The sequence below is a fragment of the Oscarella lobularis genome, chromosome 13, assembly GCF_947507565.1.
Source record: "Oscarella lobularis chromosome 13, ooOscLobu1.1, whole genome shotgun sequence".
NCBI classification, from domain to species: domain Eukaryota; kingdom Metazoa; phylum Porifera; class Homoscleromorpha; order Homosclerophorida; family Oscarellidae; genus Oscarella; species Oscarella lobularis.
In genome coordinates, this window is record NC_089187.1 from 646,087 (window position 1) to 669,827 (window position 23,741).

General features: G+C 47.5%; 2 protein-coding genes, 2 long non-coding RNA genes and 1 pseudogene across 7 annotated transcripts; 2 read left to right on the top strand and 3 right to left on the bottom strand.

Annotated features, from left to right (window-relative positions):
• Nucleotides 1–10: 10 nt before the first annotated feature.
• Nucleotides 11–3,941, bottom strand: LOC136194940 (glutathionyl-hydroquinone reductase YqjG-like; annotated as a pseudogene).
• Nucleotides 1,469–8,315, top strand: LOC136194939 (elongation factor 1-alpha-like). The gene is given in 17 exon segments (XM_065984198.1): nucleotides 1,469–1,573; nucleotides 1,628–2,782; nucleotides 2,838–4,199; nucleotides 4,248–4,496; nucleotides 4,558–4,599; nucleotides 4,854–4,901; nucleotides 5,203–5,238; nucleotides 5,293–5,334; nucleotides 5,415–5,459; nucleotides 5,987–6,049; nucleotides 6,387–6,581; nucleotides 6,637–6,816; nucleotides 6,882–7,049; nucleotides 7,110–7,146; nucleotides 7,149–7,169; nucleotides 7,172–7,650; nucleotides 7,741–8,315. Coding segments are annotated over 15 exon segments (1,983 nt in total). The 5' UTR covers nucleotides 1,469–1,573; nucleotides 1,628–2,782; nucleotides 2,838–4,184; the 3' UTR covers nucleotides 8,104–8,315.
• Nucleotides 8,316–9,509: 1,194 nt separating this feature from the next.
• Nucleotides 9,510–11,671, top strand: LOC136194961 (uncharacterized). Its single transcript, XR_010671735.1, has 7 exons — nucleotides 9,510–9,647; nucleotides 9,708–9,782; nucleotides 9,841–9,912; nucleotides 9,988–10,062; nucleotides 10,123–11,142; nucleotides 11,193–11,284; nucleotides 11,341–11,671. It is a non-coding gene; the product is annotated as an uncharacterized lncRNA (long non-coding RNA).
• Nucleotides 11,583–13,202, bottom strand: LOC136194962 (uncharacterized). Its single transcript, XR_010671736.1, has 5 exons — nucleotides 13,068–13,202; nucleotides 12,804–12,992; nucleotides 12,686–12,736; nucleotides 12,500–12,636; nucleotides 11,583–12,434 (listed from the first exon to the last, which is right to left on the bottom strand). It is a non-coding gene; the product is annotated as an uncharacterized lncRNA (long non-coding RNA).
• A 335-nt stretch (nucleotides 13,203–13,537) lies between these two features.
• LOC136194497 (uncharacterized) lies at nucleotides 13,538–23,587 on the bottom strand. 4 transcript variants are annotated; one of them, XM_065983636.1, is made up of 13 exons: nucleotides 23,506–23,587; nucleotides 23,397–23,438; nucleotides 19,689–19,742; nucleotides 19,532–19,608; nucleotides 19,412–19,469; nucleotides 19,285–19,369; nucleotides 19,204–19,228; nucleotides 19,095–19,145; nucleotides 15,605–19,033; nucleotides 14,696–15,538; nucleotides 14,221–14,601; nucleotides 13,917–14,155; nucleotides 13,538–13,861 (listed from the first exon to the last, which is right to left on the bottom strand). In XM_065983636.1, the coding sequence occupies exons 5-13, from the start codon at nucleotides 19,429–19,431 to the stop codon at nucleotides 13,748–13,750; spliced, it is 5,187 nt and encodes a 1,728-aa protein (XP_065839708.1). In that variant the 5' UTR covers nucleotides 19,432–19,469; nucleotides 19,532–19,608; nucleotides 19,689–19,742; nucleotides 23,397–23,438; nucleotides 23,506–23,587; the 3' UTR covers nucleotides 13,538–13,747. The 4 variants fall into 4 exon arrangements, with proteins under 4 accessions (XP_065839708.1, XP_065839709.1, XP_065839712.1 ...); XM_065983637.1 differs by having other exon boundaries at nucleotides 15,605–18,878; nucleotides 18,939–19,033; nucleotides 19,412–19,608; XM_065983640.1 differs by having other exon boundaries at nucleotides 19,204–19,369; nucleotides 19,422–19,469.
• Between the last annotated feature and the right edge of the window lie 154 nt (nucleotides 23,588–23,741).

Genomic DNA, 23,741 nt, shown 5'->3' on the forward strand with positions numbered 1-23,741 from the left:
GAAAATTGGCCCAGGCTTCCTGACTATCGGATTGGAAAATTACATTGCTGACAGTTAACACATCACAAACAGCTGCAGTACTCGCACCAACATTCAACAGATGTCCCGCTAGCGTAGCAAAAACAGTACAACAAAGGAAAAAACAAACACTTCGAGTTGAGTCAGGTTTTCGGAGTTCACTTTTTGACCGGTTTTACGACGTAATTTACTTCACTGGTCGCCACTCCTTTCCACGTTCCGAAGAGCGAAATTCTCTTGCCGCCAAAATCGTATATCATTTCGTAAGGGACATCCATTTGGGCTTCATTGATCGTTGCCGTTGCTTCGTAGGTAGAATGGGGCGGAACTTTGAGCGGATATGTGTAATCTTTCGACTTGCTCTGACTGCTTCCTCCGGAGAATGACTGCGAATCGGAAATATCCAATGAAAGCGCGTATTTGGCTTTGGCAACAAGCGGAAAGCCGGCGCTGAACTCAGCAGTAACTCCAAATTTGAAGCCAAAAGTGTTTGACCAAGAGCTCGTTGTACCTTCCGAAAAGGAGAATTTCAATTCATTGCTTTGCTCGAGGTCGCCGTCATTGACGAACGTCTGATGAGAAGCGACGATCGGCTTCTGCCCCAATAGCTTAGCTTTGTCAGTGAGAAACTTGATGTCGACGAGCTTTACTTCTCCTGCAATTTTCTCGTAAACTGCTTCGAACTTGGCTTTGTCGGCACCGGCTTCATCGTCGCCTTTGAGATTGTGGGCCCAGTACCATCCGGCTGTCAGACCGAGATCTTTCAGGTTCGAAGCGAGACTTCCGCTGAACTCATTTCTTTTGCAAATTTTGTCGTAGCATTCCTCGACAATACCGATATCCTTTTTAGCGTCTGAGTCATAGCCCTTCCGCGTGTTAGATGTATGCCATGCTGAGCGCCAGAACATATTCTTGAGGTCTTCACACGTTTCCGGAGAGATGACTTTCTCGCCGGCTTTTTTCATTGCCTGAGCGCTGTTTTGCCACTTGGCTTTGGCTTCTTTAGCAGTCGATGTCTTGCCGAATCGTTCGTTGCTGACGGACACAGCGGCCTGCCAGGCACTTTCTTTGATAGCCTCGGCTATTTCGGGTGGAAGGAGATTCATTATTGAAGTATATCGCCTACGAAAGTTTACAGATAATGTCTTCTTGATCGCCAAGCCTCAACTGAAGTCTTGGGGTAGACGCTCCTTTCTTATATACACCGTGACATGGGGGTGGTGGCGAATGTTTACACACCTTGCAATCCACGATCAACGAGTCGGTATCATCAAATGGCCCAACGGTGGTCCTCCTGCATTCCACTGACTCACCCCCTTCCTCGGCAACCTTGAGAGTTGATGAGTTCAAAAAGATGCTCATTCCAGCAAGGAAGGGTACGTAATTCACGTTCGATAAGAAGTCTCTTTGTCACGTTAAATGGTAGTCTATGCATAGTTAAGTGGGTACTGACTCGTTTTCCACCTTGTTTTTCATAGATTCGTCTGATGTACGAGGTGAAGGGTTGTCAATCCTCTGAAGTGATTCAGCTGCTGTCCCGCTTTCAGAACTCTCCGTATGTGAGCTACCTCATCGTAGCTCCGCAAATCCATCTTAGAGTTACTAATAGGTGGGTGGCAGTTTCCGGCGGACCACAAGACGTAGAGAGAGAGCGCGTAGGAGATACGAGTGGAGGTGATGTTGCACCGACGCCTTCAGGAATGCTTGAAATGCCGTGACGTTTCCTGCGGAGAGCACACGCGTCGTGAAACCTTGGAGGTCTTCCAATTTTTGGCACGCATATTAATTTAGCGCATCCACAGCACACCTTGCTTTACTCCCACTCAGCTGACTGCATGTCATTAGGCGGGAGATCCGGTGAATGCTCATCAAATGCTAGATCGTAATTCTCTTCCAGAACCTGAATCGCTTGATCGATTGAACAAACTCCGTTCACAGATGTATCCGATGCCCGACGATTAATTAATTATTTAATTCGTCTCAAATGCTTTCGATGAGAGCAAGTCGTTCTTCATCCCCTTTCGCCGTCACGTATGTTTACACACCTTGCAATCCACGATCAACGAGTCGGTATCATCAAATGGCCCAACGGTGGTCCTCCTGCACACTGACTCACCCCCTTCCTCGTCCACCTTGAGAGTTGATGAGTTCAAAAAGATGCTCATTCCAGCAAGGAAGGGTACGTAATTCGTTCGTTAAGAAGTCTCTTTGTCACGTTAAATGGTAGTCTGTGCATAGTTAAGTGGGTACTGACTCGTTTTCCACCTTGTTTTTCATAAATTCGTCTGATGTACGAGGTGAAGGATTGTCAATCCTCTGAAGTGATTCAGCAGAACTCTCCGTATGTGAGCCACCTCATCGTAGCTCCGCAAATCCATCTTAGAGTTACTAATAGGTGGGTGGCAGTTTCCGGCGGACCACAAGACGTAGAGAGAGAGCGCGTAGGAGATACGAGTGGAGGTGATGTTGCACCGACGCCTTCAGGAATGCTTGAAATGCCGTGACGTTTCCTGCGGAGAGCACACGCGTCGCGAAACCTTGGAGGTCTTCCAATTTTTGGCACGCATATTAATTTAGCGCATCCACCACAGCACACCTTGCTTTACTCCCATTCAGCTGACCGCTGCTGACGTCTTCCCTTCCTACTTTGCATTTTATTAGGCGGGAGATCCGGTGAATGCTCATCAAATGCTTCTTTCTCTTCTTATATATTGTCTCTTCCAGTGAAATCGAGATCTGGTCCGACGGAGACAATTCTCCTTGGGTTAATACCCACGTGACTTTCCTTTAAACCAATCAACAATTTCTCTATCGTTTAGAAATAGCACGTCAACGAACCAACCATGTAGTGACGACGTATGTGATCGAAGTCAACCGTCTCTCCAATTCCCATCGTGTTGTAAATGTCACGTGTGTATGCCCAAATATTGGGATAGTCAACAATTCGCTTTTTATTGCACTAGAAAAAGAAAGAGGATATAGATTTTCAAATCGCATTCGTATAGTACCTTGAAATGACCGTGATACATGTGATCAAATCGAATGAGGGTGACAAAAAGTCGAATATCAGACTCGATGAGCCGACCACCGCAAACATAGCGACTCTTGGCAAGGATCCCCTCCACCTGAACGCAATAAAAAATAGAAATAAAATTCAACATTCTTTCAACTCACCTTATCCAGACTTTCGAACAATATCTTCACATTGACGTCATACTGTTCCTGAGCATCAGTGAAAGCCGCACTTGTAAACTCCACTATTGATAGTACTAGAAACAGATATAATTAGATATAAACAAAAAAATTAAAATTTTGTTTTTTCGCTACTTTCCCATCCAGGAATTCATCTCATCAATTTTCTCTCGCAATTCGACCGGATACAAATCCAAATCGCGCTGCTCCGGCTTTTCGGAAAATTCATTGAATTCCGAATTGAACATGCGAATTATTTCGGCCGATTCCGTGCTGCAAATCGTCTCGCGCTTACGATCCCACAATACGGGAACCGTGACGCGACCGGCGAAGTCGGACGCCGTTTTGAGATAGAATTGACGCAAGTGCGTGAAACCGTAGTAGGGCTCGAGCGAACATTTCGCTTTGGCGTCCGTGAAAGACCAGCCCTTCTCGTAATCGAGCAGCCAATCGACGATCGTGATAGGAATGACGCGTTCTAGACCTTTGAGTTTGCTAGATTTTGATTCGATTGAGAGAGAGCTTATTCGGGTTGCCTTGCTTACCGGGCTATGAGGGTTCGATGGGCGTAGGGGCAGGCGAGAGAGACGAAGAGATGATAGCGATCGGCTTCTGGGAGAAAATCGGTCGATCCGTCCGCTTTGATCCAGTTTCGAAACTCTGTCGGGCCCGCTTTCGTCGTCTTTGCGTCGTTTTCTGCCATTTTGCCTCCCGTAGGTGCGTCGTCTAATACGGGATACGAGTGCTTTCGCTGCAGGATTCGCTTAGCCTTCCCACTCGTGCTCCTGCTAGTTAACGTGACGTCTATGAAGTGAAAAAGCGTTCCATGCTCGTCGAGTTCGACAATCTTGCCTATTTTCGGCATGGAACGACATCAAAGAAGTAGGTGGACACCACAGCACAAACGCACAAACGTAGAAGAACTACAGGGCAGAGAGTAGTCATGCAAGAAGCTAATATTTCCTATCATCTAAATGAAGCACGAGACAGTGAGATTATGAAGAATCGCCAGTTGATCTTTAGGTTATCTTCTTTAGGGCAATTTCGAAGAGACGGAACTGGTAGAACTCGTGGGTACCGGGTCGGCACACGTGAAACGACAGCCCTTTGCTTGGCTTCAGAACATGGCTGTACTCATGCACGATTGCGTCTTCAGTGCCTGCATACGTGACTCCCACAGTGCGATTTGGGTGAATTTCCAATTTCATACGCCAGCTATTGCTTTGCTGAGTGCGCAGGACGGTAAAGTCGTCACGGGAGCAAGTATTGCCTGCACTAGAACCACCGTGCGAGTAGACGTTTCCGTTTTCTTGGTACATGAAGCCGCAACAGTAGCTGTCGTTGCAGATCGCTAAAGCCGGACCGTTAGAAAATCCTGGCCGACGGATAGTAAGAAATTCCATTGTTGCTGTGTACAAGCTATTGTCAGACAGCGTACCAGCTTCAATTATTCTGCATGATAAGACAGTCAAAATAGATTTTTTGCTTTGGTATATTCTGTTTGAGAACCTTGCTTTGAAAAGCCACGTTAGAGAGGTGGGTCCAGGGTGGCCGTATGTAATCCGAACGCTGATAGTTGAAAAGTCTGGAAATTGTATTAAATTTTTCTGCTGGCAAGTGAACTGACTGTTGTTTATGCATAGATGGCTGCTGCAGGTCATTCCTCTTATGGCAGAAATCCCGTAACGGACGTAAGAAACAAATGATGCATGAGATTCTTATAAATCTATTGTATTTGATACAGTAATTAACGACATAAAGTATTAGAAAGACGCCAGGTTGAAGTCCGTGGTCTTGGACTCCCTGCTGAGATATCTAGCCTGTCTTTGTTGCTTTTAGGGCAATTAGTGTCTAACCATGTTCTAACTAAGCGGATTTTACGTTCTTATTTGACTCAAATTAAGTAAATTCTAAAGAAGCAGTATTGTTAACGCTTTCAAGCATCTTTCCTGTCTACTTCAAAGATTGTTTTTAGTGAAAAATTTATTTTAGACCAAACCGACATACTATGTCAGAGGCAGTACGAAGGTTAGAGGAAGTCTGCGTAGGTACATAGATTATGAGTTTGATTAGCTATTTTAGACTGAATCGAATGACTACCGTGGAAGAGACGTCTCAAAAAAGGTGAGAGAGTGTCTGCAGTATTGGCTAAGATTGCTCAAGTGTTACAAAATGGATTATGAGGTTGACTGTAGCTATTTTAGACAGAATCGGAAGACCTTGGAGGATACGGCGGCTGGCAATCAGACGTGAGTGAAAAGTGCCTGTACTATTGGTTCATCCCTGTCGCCTTTAATTAATCAAGTCATCCCAAAAAGGAGGCAAGGATTTACGTAGTGTTGACTGTTGAGATATTTACAATAACGAAAAAACCTCCTCGCCTTGGGCCTACTAATGTGCCGACAGGGAAAAAGATTAGCTCTTGAAATAGAAATACCCAATTATGACTTAAGAAAATTTAGTTACCTAATACATGTTTGCGCAGCATTTGTTTGTCTTCCTCACAAATGCAAAGCTTTGCCTTTTACTACTGAGCAGCAATGTTTGTAGTAATATGGCTAAACCAATGTCTTCAGGCTAGCGTCTTTCGATTGGCAGCGACTGTTGTTGCACCGCCATGCATCTGCGTGCAGTAGATTCCAATTTGTTGGATAAGAGTTATTGACATCAAAAAATATTTTATGAACTGTGATGTTAGGCTGTGTTAACGTTACGTTTCTGCCAACTTTTAAATATTTCATACTTTAATTAACTCTTACAACCATTGTTTTTGTAGATTTACTCGTCGACCCAGGGAAGTGGCAGCTCTTCAAAAAGTTTGCCAAAACACACGCAAACGGTGAGTTGCTAGGTTATTATTGAATAATTAATTTAATCAGATATACAGTAAGTCCCGAATTGTATAAAGCCAATAGTCTGTAAATCGCGTGGGTGGACCTGCGCATGCAGCGCATAAAGTTTTAAACTGAACGCTCTAATCACATTCCAAGATTCGCAGTCAGTATCGTTGCACAAAAGAAGTCTTGTATATACGGTATTGTTTCTATTTCTTTCACCCGTTCAGCGTCTAGCTGACGGCGAATCTATAAGATGTAGTAGATTTGTGTCAGAGCACGTGGACGGGACGTTACAGTGCACGGAGAAAGCAATCATCCTATACATATGTTCTCATGTAGGGTGCGAGGAATGGTGGCGCATTAGGACTCCCCCTAACCTGCAGGCCTTCTCCTGGAGAAGAAAAAATCCGCATCAACATCGTTGTCATCGGTCACGTTGACTCGGGAAAGTCAACAGTAGCATGTCACTTGATCTACAAGTGCGGCGGCATTGAGAAGGGGACAATACAGGGGTACGAAAAGGACGCCGCTGCGGTACTTGCATGACCACAGTTTGATTTCTCTCCTCCTAACCTCTTTTTCGGTGAAGATGGGCAAAGGATCTTTCAAGTACGCGTGGGTGCTTGATAAGCTCAAAGCTGAACGCGAACGCGGCATCACGATTGATATCGCGCTGGCGAGATTTGAAACGACCTATTATGACGTGACGATCATCGACGCACCGGGTCATCGCGATTTCATCAAGAACATGATCACGGGCGCGTCTCAGGTACGAGCGCACGGGTTGCAACGCCACGTTTTTATACGCGGTTTTTGCGTGCTTTATGCATGCAGGCGGATTGCGCCGTGCTCATTGTTGCGTCAAGTACGGGCGAATTCGAAGCAGGCATTTCAAGGAACGGGCAGACTCGTGAACACGCGCTTCTGGCTTATACGCTCGGTGTAAAACAGCTCATTGTTTGCGCCAACAAGATGGACTGCACCGAGCCACCTTATTCCCAGGTATAGGAGAGGAATTCAACGCCGTTGATGTAACCACATTTCCGCTTTCCTTCCATCTAGGCTCGCTTTGAAGAAATCCAAAAAGAAGTCAGCGGTTACATAAAAAAATCGGCTACAATCCAATGCCGTGGCTTTTGTCCCGCTCTCCGGTTGGCACGGTGACAACATAATGGAGCCCAGCTATAAAATGCCTTGGTACAAAGGCTGGTCTCTCGAACGAAAAGAGGGAAACGCACGTGGAAAAACACTTTTTGAGGCTTTGGATGTCATTCTGCCACCACAGCGTCTCACAGACAAGCCTCTGCGTCTTCCGCTTCATAATGTGTACAAGATCGGCGGCGTTGGGACTGTTCCCGTAGGACGCGTCGAAACCGGCACGCTGAAACCCGGAGCGGTCGTCACCTTTTCACCGGTGAATTTAACTGCCAAAGTGAATTCGCTTCAAAGGCATAACAAAAGCCTACCTAAAGGTGAAGCCGTGCCCGGTGACAATGTGGGATTCAACGTGGAAAACGTCTTGGTGAAGGAACTTCAGCGCGGCTACGTGGCTGGTGACTCGAAGAATAATCCTCCAGGGAAAGCAGAGAATTTCCTCGCTCAGGTAAACATCAATGGTATTATACGTATACATGATATCGATACATACATGTATGCATTCTTTCTTGTTGCTGTACGTATTGTGTTCTTTCAGGTCATTGTCCTGAATCATCCGGGTCAGATTCATGCTGGCTATACTCCCGTGGTTGATTGCCACACCGCTCACATTTCCTGCAAGTTTACCGAAATCAGAGAGACGATTGATCGTCGTTCAGGCAAGAAAATCCAGGACAATCCCAAATCGGTCAAATCAGGCGACGCGGCGATGATCTTGCTGACTCCGACGAAACCTATGTGCGTCGAACCCCTTGGTCAATTTGCTCCGCTTGGGCGTTTTGCTATGCACGACATGAAGCAGACGGTGGCCGTGGGCATCATAAAAGAAGTGACCAAAGCCGAATTGAAAGGCGGAAGAATGACAAAAGCTGGCCAAAAAGCAGTCGGCAAGAAGAAATAGTTAACTTTGGACTCTAGGAAGGCCGGCTAATTGTTTGCATGTAACCGTCTAAATAGTAGCATTTGTCTGTTGATTTGTACGTGGAACGATTGTGTTTGTTCATTTGTTTTTGTGTTGTGTTGTGTTGTGTTGTGTTGTGTTATTTTTGGTCAGAGTCAACGTTTGCCGGACACAGGTACGTGTTCCATCCTATGGCAACGAGGTGGACAAAAACGAGCTTGTAGACAGTGCCATGAATTTTTACTTTCGGTCTATGCACTGACTGTGATTGGCCAACTATACCCGCCCTCTCATGCTTAATTCTGGCTTATTTGTGAACAGAAGCCTGAGGTTGTTCGCCGAGTTTGACAATCTTGTCTAATTAATTTAGGCATGGAGAATGACATCAAAGACCCAACGTATGCCTGCTAACTTGTGTCTGAATCTAATTTGCTAGCAAAAGCATTTTTACTGCAGCTCGTCACAGAGGCATCATTATCAAATTTCGGTTGCCTCGAAAAGGATGGCATGTGACTCACTGGCTGGTCTACGGGAACTCGCCAACCTTTGGATCACCTCTAGCAAAACGTGCTAAAGAGGACCAAAATTCTTAGTGCAATGGCAATGTCAACGAACGAGAGTGTGCATGGTGCTAGCACTATACTCACTATAGCACTATACTATATAGTCAGTGTGAGATCCCTTCATTTTGTATAGGCAGGCGAACGGTTTAGCAGACGCAGACGCACAGCCCCCTTCACACTCTAAAAGGCAGATACATATGCTTTTGTCTATACTTGAAATACCTTCGCTCGATTGCTCCTCAAATTTCTCCACGGTCACCGTCTCACCAATGGAGCGACCTAAGCAACTGAAAAGGAAATTTAATTTAAAACGTTATCAATCCAATTGCATTTTACTATTTGGGTTATAAATGCCCATAGATTTCCTTGCTGATATAATGACGATACCATTTTTTCAGACATCAGCAAAGGAACGGAGTTGGCCTGCTTTGAAGCAGAAGTCACTTTATGTGCTGTTGCGCTGATAAAATCAACTCTTACGATAGTATCGGTCTGAAAAGTATTGGAAAATTTTTAAGATTCCAAATTCCTATATCAATAAATACTGGCTCGTCATTCACTTCTGCAGATTCGTCGCATGTTGACGTGTTTGAGCATTGCACGAATTTTTTCGCGAGATAAAAATCGTTCTGTGTTACATGTCAAGCAAAATCTACATTTTTTTATGGTTGGCTCTCACATAATTGCATTTGAGCGCCCGATTCGATTGGATATTCGAACCAGGCGACGTTCGTTTCGAAGCGAGAGAACGGAAAATCGTAAGCCTTGACTCACGTGATAGGCTTACTACGCGCGTTACAGCGCACGCATTCGACCTCTGTTTTGGCTCATTCTCGGCCCGTACTTTGTTGAGAGAGGATCTATGTTAGCCATTCCAACCGCAGGCGGCCACGACACATTTATCTTCGCGTCCGAGGCGGCCGAGAAGGCGCACCGCCTCGCGGCGGACCGAAAACGAAGGCGGGGACTCCGAAGACAGCGGTAAAAGCCAAAAAAACGCTGTATTTCTACCAAGAATGTTATCGCGCCTATTTTTCGCAGGAGGCCCGCGATCCTTCGCGAAGGATTGCGCCTCGATCGACGCGAAGACAGCAGCGCCACGTGGCCATCGTATCGGTAAGTTCCCGCTCTTCTTCCGCCAACGAACGAACTCTACTACGATCAAATGTTCTAGATCGCGCAGTGCTATGCGCGATGATGCGTTTTCATGAGACGCTAAAGGATCGTACGGCGTCTCCACTCGCCTGTAAGTGCCTTCGATCCCCCTCCCCCCTCGGCGCTACGACGCTCATTATACGCTTGTTTTCGATCTTTTTTTTAGAAAAGCGACGAAGCTCCTCGAAGCGGATCGAAGCAGATCGAGACGCGGCCAGTCGTCGATGCGGCTGCGAAAAACGTAAGCGACGCCTACGATTTTGTCATCTGTCAATGTCACTCGGATCGCGTTTCTTATTAGTGTCAACACTTGATGTGACCGGAAGATGTCGTCATGTGATGTCTTCATGTAATAGAGCCGGGGGGAGGAGATAGCAAAGATCTCCCGCCAGATGAAGAGAAGACCGCCAGGTTTGCACCGCATTCCTTTGGGTCCTCCACGGTTGGGTGTAGGACGTGCACTTAGGGGGTTGGGTGCTCCTCTGTCCGCGTGCATATCTGGTGAATTGCATGTTTGGTCCATTGCTTCTGCTCTTGAGTCATAGACCGATTTCTGATTGAATCTAAACGATTAAGGGGCGGGTGGGGGCTCGTGAGCGCGAGGCAATGGAACGACGGCATGAAGCTCTCCGCTTTGAAAAAATCTCTAAATTGCTAATGGGGTCCCCTTATGTACGCGGCAGGGAGCATAGTAGGGACAACAAAAAGCTGTACTGTAGTGCCCACCAGTTTCTGCATTCGTGCTTACGCTGCAACTACGGTACCGCGGTGCGTTGCATTAGGGTTTAGGGCGGCTGCCAGTAGGATAGGGTGGATGTCCGGAAAAATTAGTTAGACTTGTAGCTCCCTCCCCCAACGTGCTTAGCTGGCAGCCGCCACCCCGGTTAGACCATTTCAATGGATTTTTGAGGTAATTTAGGTTGATTAGGATATAGGCATAATTATTTAGGTCAATGGATTTTGAGGTAATTTAGGTGTCATTTCATAACAATTATTTGCTAATCCATCATTTAGGTGTAGTATAGGTTTTAGTTTAGTTTAGGATTTTAGGTCAATGGATTTTGAGGTAATTTAGGGGTCATTTCACAACAAATATTTGGTAATCCGTCATTTAGGTGTAGTATAGGTTTATTAGTTTAGGATTTTTTAGGTCAATGGATTTGGAGGTAATTTAGGTGCTATTCTATAACGAAAATCTAATCCGTCATTTAGGTGTAGCATATAGTCTTTAATTGACTAATGTGATCTATTTTGGTTTTCTATTTTCTAGTATTTGAGAGAAGCTGTATAGCAATCAGATGTTTTTTCTCAAGCAAATGAGGTATGCAATGTAATGCATTCCACCATCATTTTTCACTGTTTTTTCATAAGGATGAATGCCTTTGCAAATCTTTTGCTGATTTGAAGCTGCTGCGATGAAGTAATGAGAAGTTCTACTCCTTGAATCAATTGAATACTCTGAGGTGAGCTTTCAGGTCAAGTTGTGCTTCTTTATTTATGCGAACCGTTTTCTTCCTAGTATCTGGATGCTGTTAGTCACCAAGATTTGAAGCATATACGGAGAAAAGAAACTGATGAGAAGAAAGACTTCATACGTAGACTTTGATTTTTTTAGTAATGTTTTAGTAGGCGCATATTACACGCTCGCTCAAGGCGCGGCTTTTGCGTGCTCGCAAAAGCTGCGCAAAAACTCTCCTCGCGCGTACTAGCACGATGAGGCGCGACTGAAGTACGTGTCGAGTTAAAGACGCGCGTTACAGCACAGCTTGGGGCTGCGACAACGCGTGACAAGTAAATGTAGAGAAGGTCATGCCAAAAAATTATTTAATAAAGTCCCGTATGTACAAATCAGAAAACACGTTCTTCGTTTATCACGCAAGAAGACGCCATGCTGTGCTCTTCCCTCCTTGCGTTGCTCGCCTCCCCCAAACAGGGAAGACGAGTTTTGCCCACCTCCGGCTTCCCCTCCTCTCCACATGAGAGGAGGAGGTGGGCCTGGCGCTCCTTGTCCATTGTCCTCGGCGTCTTCTTCGGCGCTCCTTGTCCTCTTCTCAACTCACTCCCATTGAGGAGAGTGAGTCGGGACCTAACTTCCCCCCAGGTCCAAGGGGTGTGACATACTCCCATGTCATCCAGGGCGACTTTCACCCAAGCCGCAAGGAGGAGAGCAAATTAGACGAGTTAACCTCCAGCTCCCAAGGAGGTGGGATCACCCATTCATCCCGCCGGTTCGGGCCTTCAGTATACCCCTTTAAGGCCAAAGGGGGGTACCCTCGCCACCGGGGCACTGGGGGAGTCATTAACCCAAGACCCGGGAGGACCGCGATTTTGCCCACAGCGTCTTGCCCAAGTGGGGATGGTAGTTATCACTCGTACCACCAAGAGTAGGGCCGCTCCATCGCCCCGGCGGAGGTGCGGCCTCTTTTCGCTCTCGGCCCGGAGGGATGGCTGCGTCTGCCTCGTCGGATTGGGGGAATTACTACACGACAAAACAATGGTCGAGGGATTCAATAATAAAATACCTTGAAATCCTGAAGGCCGCGACAGTTGACGTCATTGTGAATGGTTTCTCTTTTAACCGTTTCCACTAGGAAGGAATCAGCCGCGATAACTCTAGAGAATAATCGATAATCTATGGCGTAGGCTGCACGACGGGAAATCAATAATAATTATTTTACCTTGAAAATCCTGAAAGTAGCTGATGCGTTTCGTCAATTGCTTCGCGAGGTTTGAAATTTAGTTTGTTTCGCGCATAAATGGGAAGCGCTGGACGAAAGTCTTATCCTTCAAGAAAACTCTGGCACGTGGCATGATCCTAAAGAGGCCTTGCTACACTGTACGCTCTTATCGCTCCGGTTCCTAACCTTTCGAGTACGTTTTCGAAAGCCGCTGAGAGTTCGTAGAGCTTCTGCAACCTAGAGACGAGAGGGAATTCTAAGTGAGGCCCCTTACCAGGCCCCGGCCCCATGCACGACATCTTACATCTTTTCTCTGAATAAACGCATGGTAGAAAGAGTTTCTGAACACGATGGAACGCTTTTTCATCGGCTGCTTTCAATTCTAGCCCGTGAACGGCTGCGCAGAGTGAGACACACGAACGGACGTAACACGGAGGCGCGAGATCGGCGAGTGGGTCGATCGATTGAGCCTCGCCTCGCCGCTCTACCGCTCCTGAACAAAAATGAGATCGTGCATAGAGCGCGATCGAAGCACGAGATTCCGATCGGATTCAGTAGTCTGCCGTACTTTGTGATTTCAGTTCTTGCTGTTGACGTTCCCGGCGGGATTATCTGCTCACTAGCGTTTAAGGCTCGCTACATTTGCGGCGCGATTAGATGAGCGTTGCGGCTACTGCAGCCTGCAGTTTCGAAAGGAAAGAATTCTGTACGTTTCCCGGACGTGTAGAATCACGTGCACGAATCATGGACTAATAAGAGCTAACTGTGGTCCTAGTTTTAGGCTCTAAACTAACCGTCCTGCCTACCTCATGCAATGCATGCGCATAGACAGCAAACCTTGATCTTCTCGCGCTAGTTGAGAGGCACGCGGTGGAGGGATTGCTTGTTGGCAAGAGGATCGATGCAGTCTTGCTCAAGGGGACCCCGCCTGCATCTGTGCGAGAAATTATGACGCCGTTGAGTCGTAGAAGAATGAGATGCAGCGCTTCGATTTCGAGATGCGAAAAAGTCAGGAAAGACAACAAAGAAAAAAGCGGCTCAAAGAAAAAAACGTACGTTAGGTACAGTATGACGTCATGCGTTAGACTCCTAGCTGAACATTTACTAATCAAGACTCCGACACGACAAAAGAGCAAGATGAAAAAAATCACATCCAAAATGAAACCCAACGAGAAAAACAGATAAAAGACAAAAGACAACTAATACATTCTAAACTAAGAACTTCACGTCAGCCAGAGGGCTTGGGCTCTAACTTGCGGAACAGAATATCTTAATCTGCGCAATTTCCTTGAGTTCAGCAAGTAGAGTGTCAGATATTTCCTTCGCTTTAAAAACCGTCTCGGTAATAAGAGTATCCAAGTTCTATTTAATTAAAACTCATTAGATAGTGACAACGTAGTACGACGAGAAGATTTACCCGTTTTATTGCCGCCAAGCTTTCAAGAAGATTAACAGCCGAATCGAAGTGAGTATCCCCAGAAGAAATAGTTTCGTAGGGAGCCTTTAGAGCCTTGAAGACTTCATTGATATATTGGGTGAGCGTCAAATTTGTCTCGGCCATCACGTCGTTGCCGTAAGCCTGTACGATAGCCTTGACCGTTCGAACGTTTTCGGAAACAACTTCGTCCTTCAAAGTTCTATTCCACTCCGAATAGCCTTAATTAATAATAATAAAGCGAGTGAGTTTGTGAACAAATTATAATGTTTTCCTATTGACGTACCATTGCCGATTTCAGCGACCAATTGCTTGTTAATCGTCTCTTCCGTCATGTTATTGCGAAACGTTACAGAGTCTGCTGCCGTAAGAAAAGAGGGCGTGCTTGTAATGTTCGTCAAATTTCTGGCCTCTTCAATGAGGTCTGATTGATTTCGCTCTGCTGCTACCAAATTGCTAAAGTCTTGCTGCGCCTGTGCAGCCTTTGCGGTTGCCTCTGCTTCTTGCATACTTACGTTAGTATAGCCCTCAGTGAGAACCCCGAGTTCGTTTGTGTAATTGCCAACCGTGTTTTTCCATTCTCCGTAGACAGCCTCCATAGCGAGAGGTATTTCGAGAATAAACTGTTTGATGTTACCAAAATGCGAGCATTTCTCAGCAGAAGTATCTACACGACAGAAAATAATTAGTCAGTGAATAAATGCATGCTGAGCTAGGCGTGGTGAACTAACTGCATGATATATACAGCTCGTTTAACTTACTGAGGCTTTGCTTCAATTGAGTAAGAGGAAGAAGCCTCGTTTTAGTCGCATTCGGCGCTGGCGGGGCTGCGGCTGCGACAGAAGAAGGACGAACAAACTGTTTAACACGGTTACGCATGTCAACCAGGTCTGTATCGATGTGCGCCTTCTCGGCTTGCAATTCGTCAGTCAAAGATCGCTTCCGCACAACAAACTCAGTTTTTTCGTAGACCTCTTCCGGTATCGGATATTCGCGTCTGGGTCGGTATTCGGCTGCGGAGCCTGGTTTATAGACGTACATATCAGGCAAATAGTGACGACGACTGTAGTCGGGCATATTTTGTCGAAGTTGATCTTCGACGTCTCGCTTACGTCGTCCCGTAATGCCGGGGAAAATGGCATCGGCCAAATCCGAAGCCATGCTTTGGACGCTCGGCAATCGCAGGTAAAAACCCATCGTGATTTCGGCTCTTCGCAAGAACGAAACGACGATCGAGCCCGAAAAGTATCCGGATTTGGCGATTCCGATTTTGACGTCAAATTCGATTTTCTTAATGCTTATGATTCCGCCGAGACCGAGTCGGACAATGAATTTCGCCGCTTCGGCCGCAATGCGTACGGTCCACTTGACTGCGTCCAGAACTCCCTTAGCAAGTTCAAGTGTCCATCGACTGCTATCGACGATTTTCTCCGCAAGCCATAGGGCAGCGTACGCAATGCCGCGAAGCGCCTTGCAACCTAGATTGGCCACCTCGCATATGATGTTAGGAGCACGCCAACAGCAATAGTTCCACGAAGGACAGCCTATACATGACCCCCACCAACGTGTACAGCACGAATTCCAGGACGGGCATCCCATGCAAACTAGAGAAATAATTAGGCGTTACTGTAGAGTATACGACGTTATTATGTAGATAGTTCTCATCTTACTTGAGTGACAAGTTCGAAGGTGACAAAGATTGTTGACGTTATTGCGTTTTCGTCGAAGATCGGCTACAACCGCGTCAAACTTTGCATGAGCACCGTCGACTTTTCTTTTCGCCGCGTCTATCTTGTCTGTTGCCACTTTCGCAGCTGCGTCTATCTTAGCACAGACTGACCTCTCCAGCTCTTCCAACCACGCGGTTGATAAGAGTCCGTACACTTGAAACGAGGCGTCCTGAAGGGATCCGTACGAGGCATAGACCTTCAACAGAGCCTCGAAGATAAAGAATCTTCTTCGCACGTAAAACAGAAAATGCGTGTTCGTTATTTGAAGAAAGATTTCCGCTTCTATCATTCCGAAAAACAGGCTCACGTAACCGGCCGCCGTGACGTTGACATTCGGAGGCGAAGCGGTGACGTCAGCGACGAGAAGCGGACCGACCGTTGTTTCGGTGGTCGATTTGTACAATTTCAAAATGCCGCCTCCTATAGTGAGCGGATCCATGCGAATGTCAATTTTAATGCCACGCGGGAGGCCTATGTTGATATAAGCTTTGAGTCGCCAGCCGAGAATATCAATCGTGCCGTTCAGAATAAAGCCCTGGGGTATGACAATACCCGACGGAACGAGTTCGCGCGAGTCTAGAGAAAACGACACTTTAAGCCCGTAGGGAAGACCGCTGTCGGCTAGACACTTTGGCAACGACAATTGGATGTCGAACGCTTCGAGTACGGAACCGATAGTCAGTCTATTAATTGATCCGTAGAAATAATTGCGACGTGGCATCGTCGGATCGATGCCGAGATAGACTTTGGCGATGATTTCGCGTCCGCTGTCGAGTTTCCCCACGCGCACTTCGCCGCCCAATTCGATGCCGGGAAGCGGGACTCCGGGTTTGAGCGTGATTGATATGATACCTTTGCCGAATGCGAGAAAATCGATTCCGAACGGTCGTTTCCATATGCCGCTCATTGTCATGCCGAGTTCGAGACCCTGAATGCCGGCTCGGACCCATCCGGTGAAGGAGAGCGGCGGATTGCTGAGCGTCAGAGTGGCGCGTATTCCGACGTACGTTTCCATGCCTATGGCAAATTCGAGCGCCGCTTCGCTGAGAATGATACCTTCACCCAATTTGATGTTGTTCACGCCGACCGAGAAGCTAAATTGACGAAGCGACGTGATCGTCGCGGCGATTTGTAGACTCGCGCCGCTGCCGAGTGCTCCTTTGGCAAACTCGCAGAACGATTCGCCCAGACAATCGGTCGGGAATGTGAATACGGCGACGATGGAGAGACCGCGTCGGAGAGGAATTTGGCTCAGGGCCTCGCCCTGGAGCACGACGTCTTCCAGCGAACGCGACGATATCATAACGGCGACTTTGAGCGATCGATCGAGGAGAGTCAGCGCTTTGACATTGACGTCAGTCAATTTCTGTACGAGATCGGCGATTCCCATGTTGACGAATTCGAAGCCAACGGCGAGTGCCGCTTTTCCCGTCGTTTTGCTTACGACGGCGTTGAGCGTCACTCCCGACCAGCCGTTGATTCGTGGGGTACCGGAAAATTGACATTGGAAGCCTTTTGCGCCGGTGCCGATTGGAATTCGAAATGTTGGATTTTCTATGGCGAAATCCAACATCGATGCCGCTTGGAGTACGGACTGAAGTTCTTCCGGTAGAAAATCGGCGTCGAATTTACTTATAATACTCTGAACACTTATTTCGTCTCCTTCTCCGGTTAGAAGAAATCCTTTTGCTTTTACCAGTTGATTATTCTGACCAGGAAGTCTCGGCGGCGGAGGAGCCGGTTCGATTGTAATAGGAAACTGGGACGAACCGAATTCCCAATCCCCGTCCGCCTTAGTCACTGTCTTACGAGGTTTGGCGAACGTCACGTTAATGAAAAGAGACGGATTGATGATGCGCGCGATTCCCGGCACGACTTCGAACGCTTGATTGAGTCTCAATTCGACGGCAATACACTTGGGCTTTGTCGAGATAGAAAAGCCGTGTAGTTGAATATTGAGAAGACTTTGGACAATGTCCGATATTCCCGGCGGAAGTGAAAGTTCGTCTAGTGAAAAATTCGGAATGACGGCACTGAGAATGTTACCCAATGTAAGTGCGCCACCCGGATCGGTCATGGTGAACATGAGTCCGCCGGAGCCAATGTGGACGACGAAAACGACGGCAGCTTGATTGGGTATGATGGGCAATGCGGTCGCAAACGTGAGTCCTTTGTAGATTGGCATCGCTTGTGCTAGTATTCCGTCCAAGACTTCGGGGAGCATGTTCGGTATTAGGTCACGTGTCGAGATAACGACGCCCGTTTCCGGTACTCGGAGCGTTCCGAGGAGCGGAACGTCGCTTATGTCGTAGCCGGACAATTTCTGAACGAGATTGGCGAGCGAGAAATCGGGAAAGTTAATAGCAATCGTCACTGCGACGCCCCCTTCCTGATACTCTCTTCGGACGTAGCGTGTAAAGATGAGATGACATCGAAAGCTACCCCACCCTTGTATAGTCGGATTACCGGATAGCCCAATAGCAAAACCGTCGCTATCGTAGACACCGATGAAACGCGCTTTCTCGATGCTAAACCTATCGAGTCCAGAGTTCTTGAGAGGCGTGGCGAATTCGTCCGGAAGTAGCTTGGCACCTAAATACTCGATAAACGTGCCGACAGGAAGGCCGGTAGTGGGAGCGCCGCTAAAATAGTACGTCGGTCCGACGCGACTGAATTTGAATTCGAGACTGATGCTACCCATTTGCCAAACGCCGGCAATCGCGAAAGAACTCACTTGAATTCGATCGGCAAGCGAATTCGCCTCGGGATCGAGTTCGAGGCAGACTAGCACGGTGACGTCAGACAACGTCATGAATTGCGATACGAGAGGCATCGACGGCAGCTCTTGCGTGCCCATGCACCAAAAGTTGTCGACCATGTTCAGCGTGAAATTGTCGACGGGAAAATTGAACGGATTGTCGCTATTCGTCTCGTCGATGCCGAGCGTCGTCGCGACGGAGGGCAGCATGAGTTTGAGAAAGTCGAGCACGCGAAAGGCGCTCGGCGGCGTCACTTTGCCGACGAGCTCGTCGCCGATCATGTAGATGCTGAGACCGCTGCCGTTCATTGTGCCCATGTTGCTGCCGTACTTGTTGATCAGTTGATCGAAAACGCCGGGATCGCCGAGGTAGTAAGCGGAGCCGGCGTTGAACATAAGAGAAAAGACAAGAGCGGTGAGAGGCGTCATGTTTAGGCGATAGCGTTGCGATCCGCTCTGAGTAGAAGATCGTTTGAGTCGGGTCTTATAGTGAGACAAAGAGCGTCGTCGACTAACAGCGATATTTAGGGAGGATCCGATTTGAAATTCAAAGTGACTTAGAAGAGGCCGACTGGCGCCAATTTTGAGATACCTCACGCCCACAGAAATTTCTTAAAAGCCGTTTTAGAAATGAGATCATTGGGGGGGGGGGGGGGGGGGGGGGGGTCTTACCAATGACCACTTTGTCCCATTTGCTTTCAGACGGATTTGGCTCATAGCCCCCTTCAGATTAGCACATTGTAAAGAGACAAGATGAAATATTATCGGAATCAATACTAACCGAAGCACTCAAAGCCGACGATTCGCTTTAAAATGCTTACACTTCTCATACGTCTCTAACGAACAGCTTGTCGTGGCCTACCAGAACCATTGCACGCCGTCGATCTACTAGCAATAGAAGGAGGCGTGACGCCACTTTAGACTTCGCTTCTGCAACGTAGCGTCTCCTACAGCACAGAGTTTAGCTGGAATAATCGGGGGTGTCGTACCAAAGGCCACTTTGTCTCATTTGCTTTCAGACAGATTTATCTTCTAGCCTTTTTCAGACTAACACATGCAAAGAAACAAAGGAGAGATTTTGCCCATTATCGATTAGGATCAATACTAACCAAAGCACTTAAAGCCGACGATTCGCTTTCAAATGCTTACATTGCTCATACGCCTTTAAGGAACAGCTTGTCGTGGCCTATACATGTGTACCAGGACCATTAATTGCACGCCGTCGATCTACTAGTAATAGGAGGCGTGACGCCACTTTAGACTTACGTCTTCGCTTCTGCATGAAGGCCAGTATAGCAGTTCGCAACGTAGCGTCGTCTCCTATAGCACAGATTTTAGCTGTTATTATTCTATTCTCAAAGAACAAGCTGCGTACACTACATGTATGAGCGGAGTGCTATTCATCTCTCACATGCTGCTCGAAGCCCCATGTTAGTAATGCACAAAGTTAACGTCAAATTTCGTCACGCATCATCACAAACATACGAGGACGAAAATCAATCGTCCCTCCACTCTAGCTCTGATTGCTTATTTATATACATAACTAACTGGCTAAACGAGCGGCGGCCCTGTGTGCGACCTATTAGCTGCTCAAGGGGGGTAAAAGGCTGGGTGTATCCTCTGTGGAGTGTCAGTTGCTTCTGGGGCTCCGCGAACTGAAGATGATCACCGCCGCTCTGCTGCTCGTCTTCCTCAGCGTCGTCTTGCCGCCAGTCGAGTGCAACGGCATTAGTCGCCGATCGTTCGTCTACGCAATTCCCGCGACGATGGTGAACGACTTCGGCGACAATCCGTCGGCTCAAAAAAGCTATCAGGCTTTCGGGATCATAACTGAAGCGACGGCCTCGTCGTCGTCGGCTTCTCCCAAGAGGGCGAAGACGGTTAAGCGCATGTGCGAAGGCGTCCTTCTATCGCCGCTAGTTGTACTAACGGCAGCCGAGTGCCAATCTTCCAACACAGCGACGATGAAATTCGAGTTTTTGGGAGATAGCATAAGGATAATAGATGGGGTGAAGGCGGGTAGATGTTTGCTCTATAAACTTCGCAGGAAGCCAAAGAAAGAGCCGACTGCTTATCCCTTCTTGTCTTGGTACACAGGCAGCGAGTCGGACGACGATCGCTACGGGATAAGGGAAGATTCGGCGAACGTCGAGCGAGAAATCTATTTATCGTCTTTGTTCGCACACAAATCGGCCGGCTACAGCACGGAAATGACGAGCATAAACACTGCACTTCAAAACTGCGACTTCACTAAGAGAGTCAGACTGATCGCTCTCAAGTGCATGCGACAGGACGTGTGCGAAGGCGAGACGGTGCTAAGCGGCTCGGCCTTTTTCACTTTCACGCAAACGGCAAGGAAAAAAATTGTCAGCATCGCCGGACTCGTGTCGCTTAGGAGCTCGGGCTCGTTCTGCAAGGGCACGCCACGCGACGGTGTGTCGACTGAGGAGACACCAAAGACTCCCCAGTGCAACGACCCTTACGTCTGTGGTACACGGTTTACTGATAGGGACGTCAAAGCAATACTATTGGGAGCCCGACAGTTGGACGACCAACTGAAAAATCACACCAACATCATTCCGAGCGGCACGAAGAGTACGTAATTAATTCTTCCTAACATTGCGTTCTTATCTGTGATCGGATTAACCTCTTTTGACAGTTGGGACGTTCAATATGCAAGGACTGGAGAAGTTCTCCCGCGCGTACGCGGACGAGCAAGCAGAAACGGTTCGAAACGTTATTGAGATGGCCGAGATAGTCGCTTTGCAGGAGGTCGGAACGCAGCTCCAAGCTCCGCTTAGCAACGAGCACAGCTTCTTTCGCGACAAAATCCTCGACGTCTTGCCCGGTCGAAAACTCAAGGCGATCGGCAGCTTTGCTTTTGTGTACGATTCGAATAAATTTTCAGTTGTCACCTGCGGCATTGGCAGTTCTGAAACGGTCGTGAATTGTTCCTTTAGGGTAGGCAAAGAGAAGCAGGTGAAAAAAAAACGAGTGTATTTTGCTTGCAGAACGAAGCGACTTCAAAGAAGTTCACTATATATAACGTTCATCTGACCAACGCTTACGCCTCCGCTAGATACCGCGAGCTGAAGACAATTCAATTAGATATCGCCGAAATGACAAAGTACGATGACATCGTCATGATTGTCGGTGACTTTAACATCGGAGCAGGTAAGACGAGCAGGACGGAAGGATCGCCAAAAACGGACGCTTTCACCGACACGCAAAAGACAATGAAAATCCTGTACGCATGCCGACTTCTATAGACCGCGATCTATTGTTACCTTGTGCACGTAGGAAAGACATGCAGTTTCCTGATCCCGGACCAACGACGTTTCGCGAGACGAATGGCGAATCGCACTTCGATCGATTCGCAGTCAGCAAAAACGTTCGCCTAATGTACGCCTACTATCCGGAGCGCTTGAAGAACGCCGCCTTTACGGCGGGCACAAGAAACAATGCACCACCCGGCGAAGAAAGTCCGTCTGGCTTAGTCATCCCTTTCAAACCAACGAGAATTTCGACCCAAGTATCGTCCTGCCCTCCGGTGTATCACAATTACAAAATTCGAAATCAGGATGATCGGAAGAATTATTTTGACCGCGAACTGTTGGCTTGTCATCCGCAGAACAAGAGACAATATAAGCCCAATTTTCGAAGTCGAGACCTAAGCGACCACCTACCGGTGATGTTTACCCACAGGACGGCGAGCGGCACCAGATACAAAATTGCCACGTGGAACATAAGATTTTTCGATCCGACTATCGATCCATTAAGCACCGCCGACGGAAGAGACTTCGCACGCAGAAAAGAGATTAAGTATGCTTTCGAATTCGCAGCGATTTTCCAACAATTTGACATCGTCGCCGCGCAAGAATTGAAACCGAGTAAAAAACCGGAGAACGTCGGACAAATGGGTAACGTCAAGAACACAACCAAGTTAATATTTAACAAACAATGGTACTGGTCGGCGACGACGCCTGAGCTCGGATTCGCCGTCAAAGCCAGCATTGTCGCGAAAAATTGCAAGGACATCGACATGAAAGCCACTGTGAACGACGAAGCTCGTCCCTCTTTCATGTGCGACTTTTACGAGAAAAGCGTAAGGCGCTCGCAACAACTTCCCGAACGTAGGCGATAATTTTCTTTGCAGGGAAGTCGGACCCTGTTCCTGCTGACTCTCATAAACGCTCACGTGAAAAACGCTGACAGTAGCCCTACTACCGGGGAGAAGTACCGCAAAGAGGCCGAGAGAAAAGTCGCGCAAGAAAAGAAGAACGCCGCCTTTCTTGTCGGCGACTTCAATGCGGTTTTCACTGGTCTCACAAAGAAGTATGAGAGAATTCTCGACGTGAAATGGGCGATGATTGATTTTCCTCTTCTTTTATAAGGTGTACAATGCCCGGACTGTCAGGTGTAACTTTTACGAAATACGATAAGTTCTCGAGACTGGACTACGTGTGGCCGGTGACCAAAGCGAATCAGCCGGGAATTGACCAATGCTACGTATACAATCCAGAGATTCTTCACGATCCACCCAATGCTATCACCAGTAACTTTCTCTTTCCTGACGCCGGTACTACCGGAAAGAAGACTCGAATGAAAGCGTTTGCCGTCTGGAATAGCGTGTCGGATCACTATCCCGTTTACATGAAGTTTTTCATGCCCTAGTATAGAGGCGTCGAGTTGGGGTTTTCTGTGTGTATGACTCGTTCAAGGATTTTGTCTTGTTTTGACGTTGACGTATAGTTTGTAGTATCAGTGTGCTTTGATGTCTCATTGTCAGAAGAAATAGTCAATGGTCTCTTCTAAATCATGGAAAACCTAGAGAGCTCTTGCGGAAATCCGCTGAGGACGTGAGATTCTGGACTGGTCTGGTGTCCGACGGCTGCTGGCTACTGTCTGAGGACAGGGTGCTACTGGACTCTTACACCTACCGGCTGCTTCCCTAAACCTAAGTGCAAACCAAACCTTGATCGATCTTCGTAAGAACGCCGTTTCGTCTTGCGAGGTCTAGAGGAAATGTAGAGGTGAAACAAATGAGGTAAAGTTCGGGTGCGTGCGGCGAGGGATTGCTTACTGACGAGAAGATGCAGGTGACTCGACGCCTTGCTCAAGGGGGCCCCCCGCATCTGTGCGAGAAATTCCGTTGACGCACAGAGAAATGAAATGCATAACTCACGACGTTTCAGGGCTTCGAATTCAGTTTCAAGAGTCTTCTTACGCTCTGGAGCCGCTCGGCGTGATGCGGCAGGGAACGAGAACGCAGGACGTGCGCTAAGTGCTCAGCAAGTGACGTCAAGATTTGTAATTTAT

What these genes read in the sequence shown, in the direction of transcription:
- LOC136194497 (XM_065983636.1), bottom strand. Translation starts at nt 19,431, where the DNA reads ATGAGACAAAGTGGCCTTTG. An exon ending in TCAATTGAAGCAAAGCCTCA is followed by an intron (nt 14,602 to 14,695) that starts GTAAGTTAAACG and finishes TCTGTCGTGTAG; the next exon opens with ATACTTCTGCTGAGAAATGC. An exon ending in GGTCGCTGAAATCGGCAATG is followed by an intron (nt 14,156 to 14,220) that starts GTACGTCAATAG and finishes TTATTAATTAAG; the next exon opens with GCTATTCGGAGTGGAATAGA.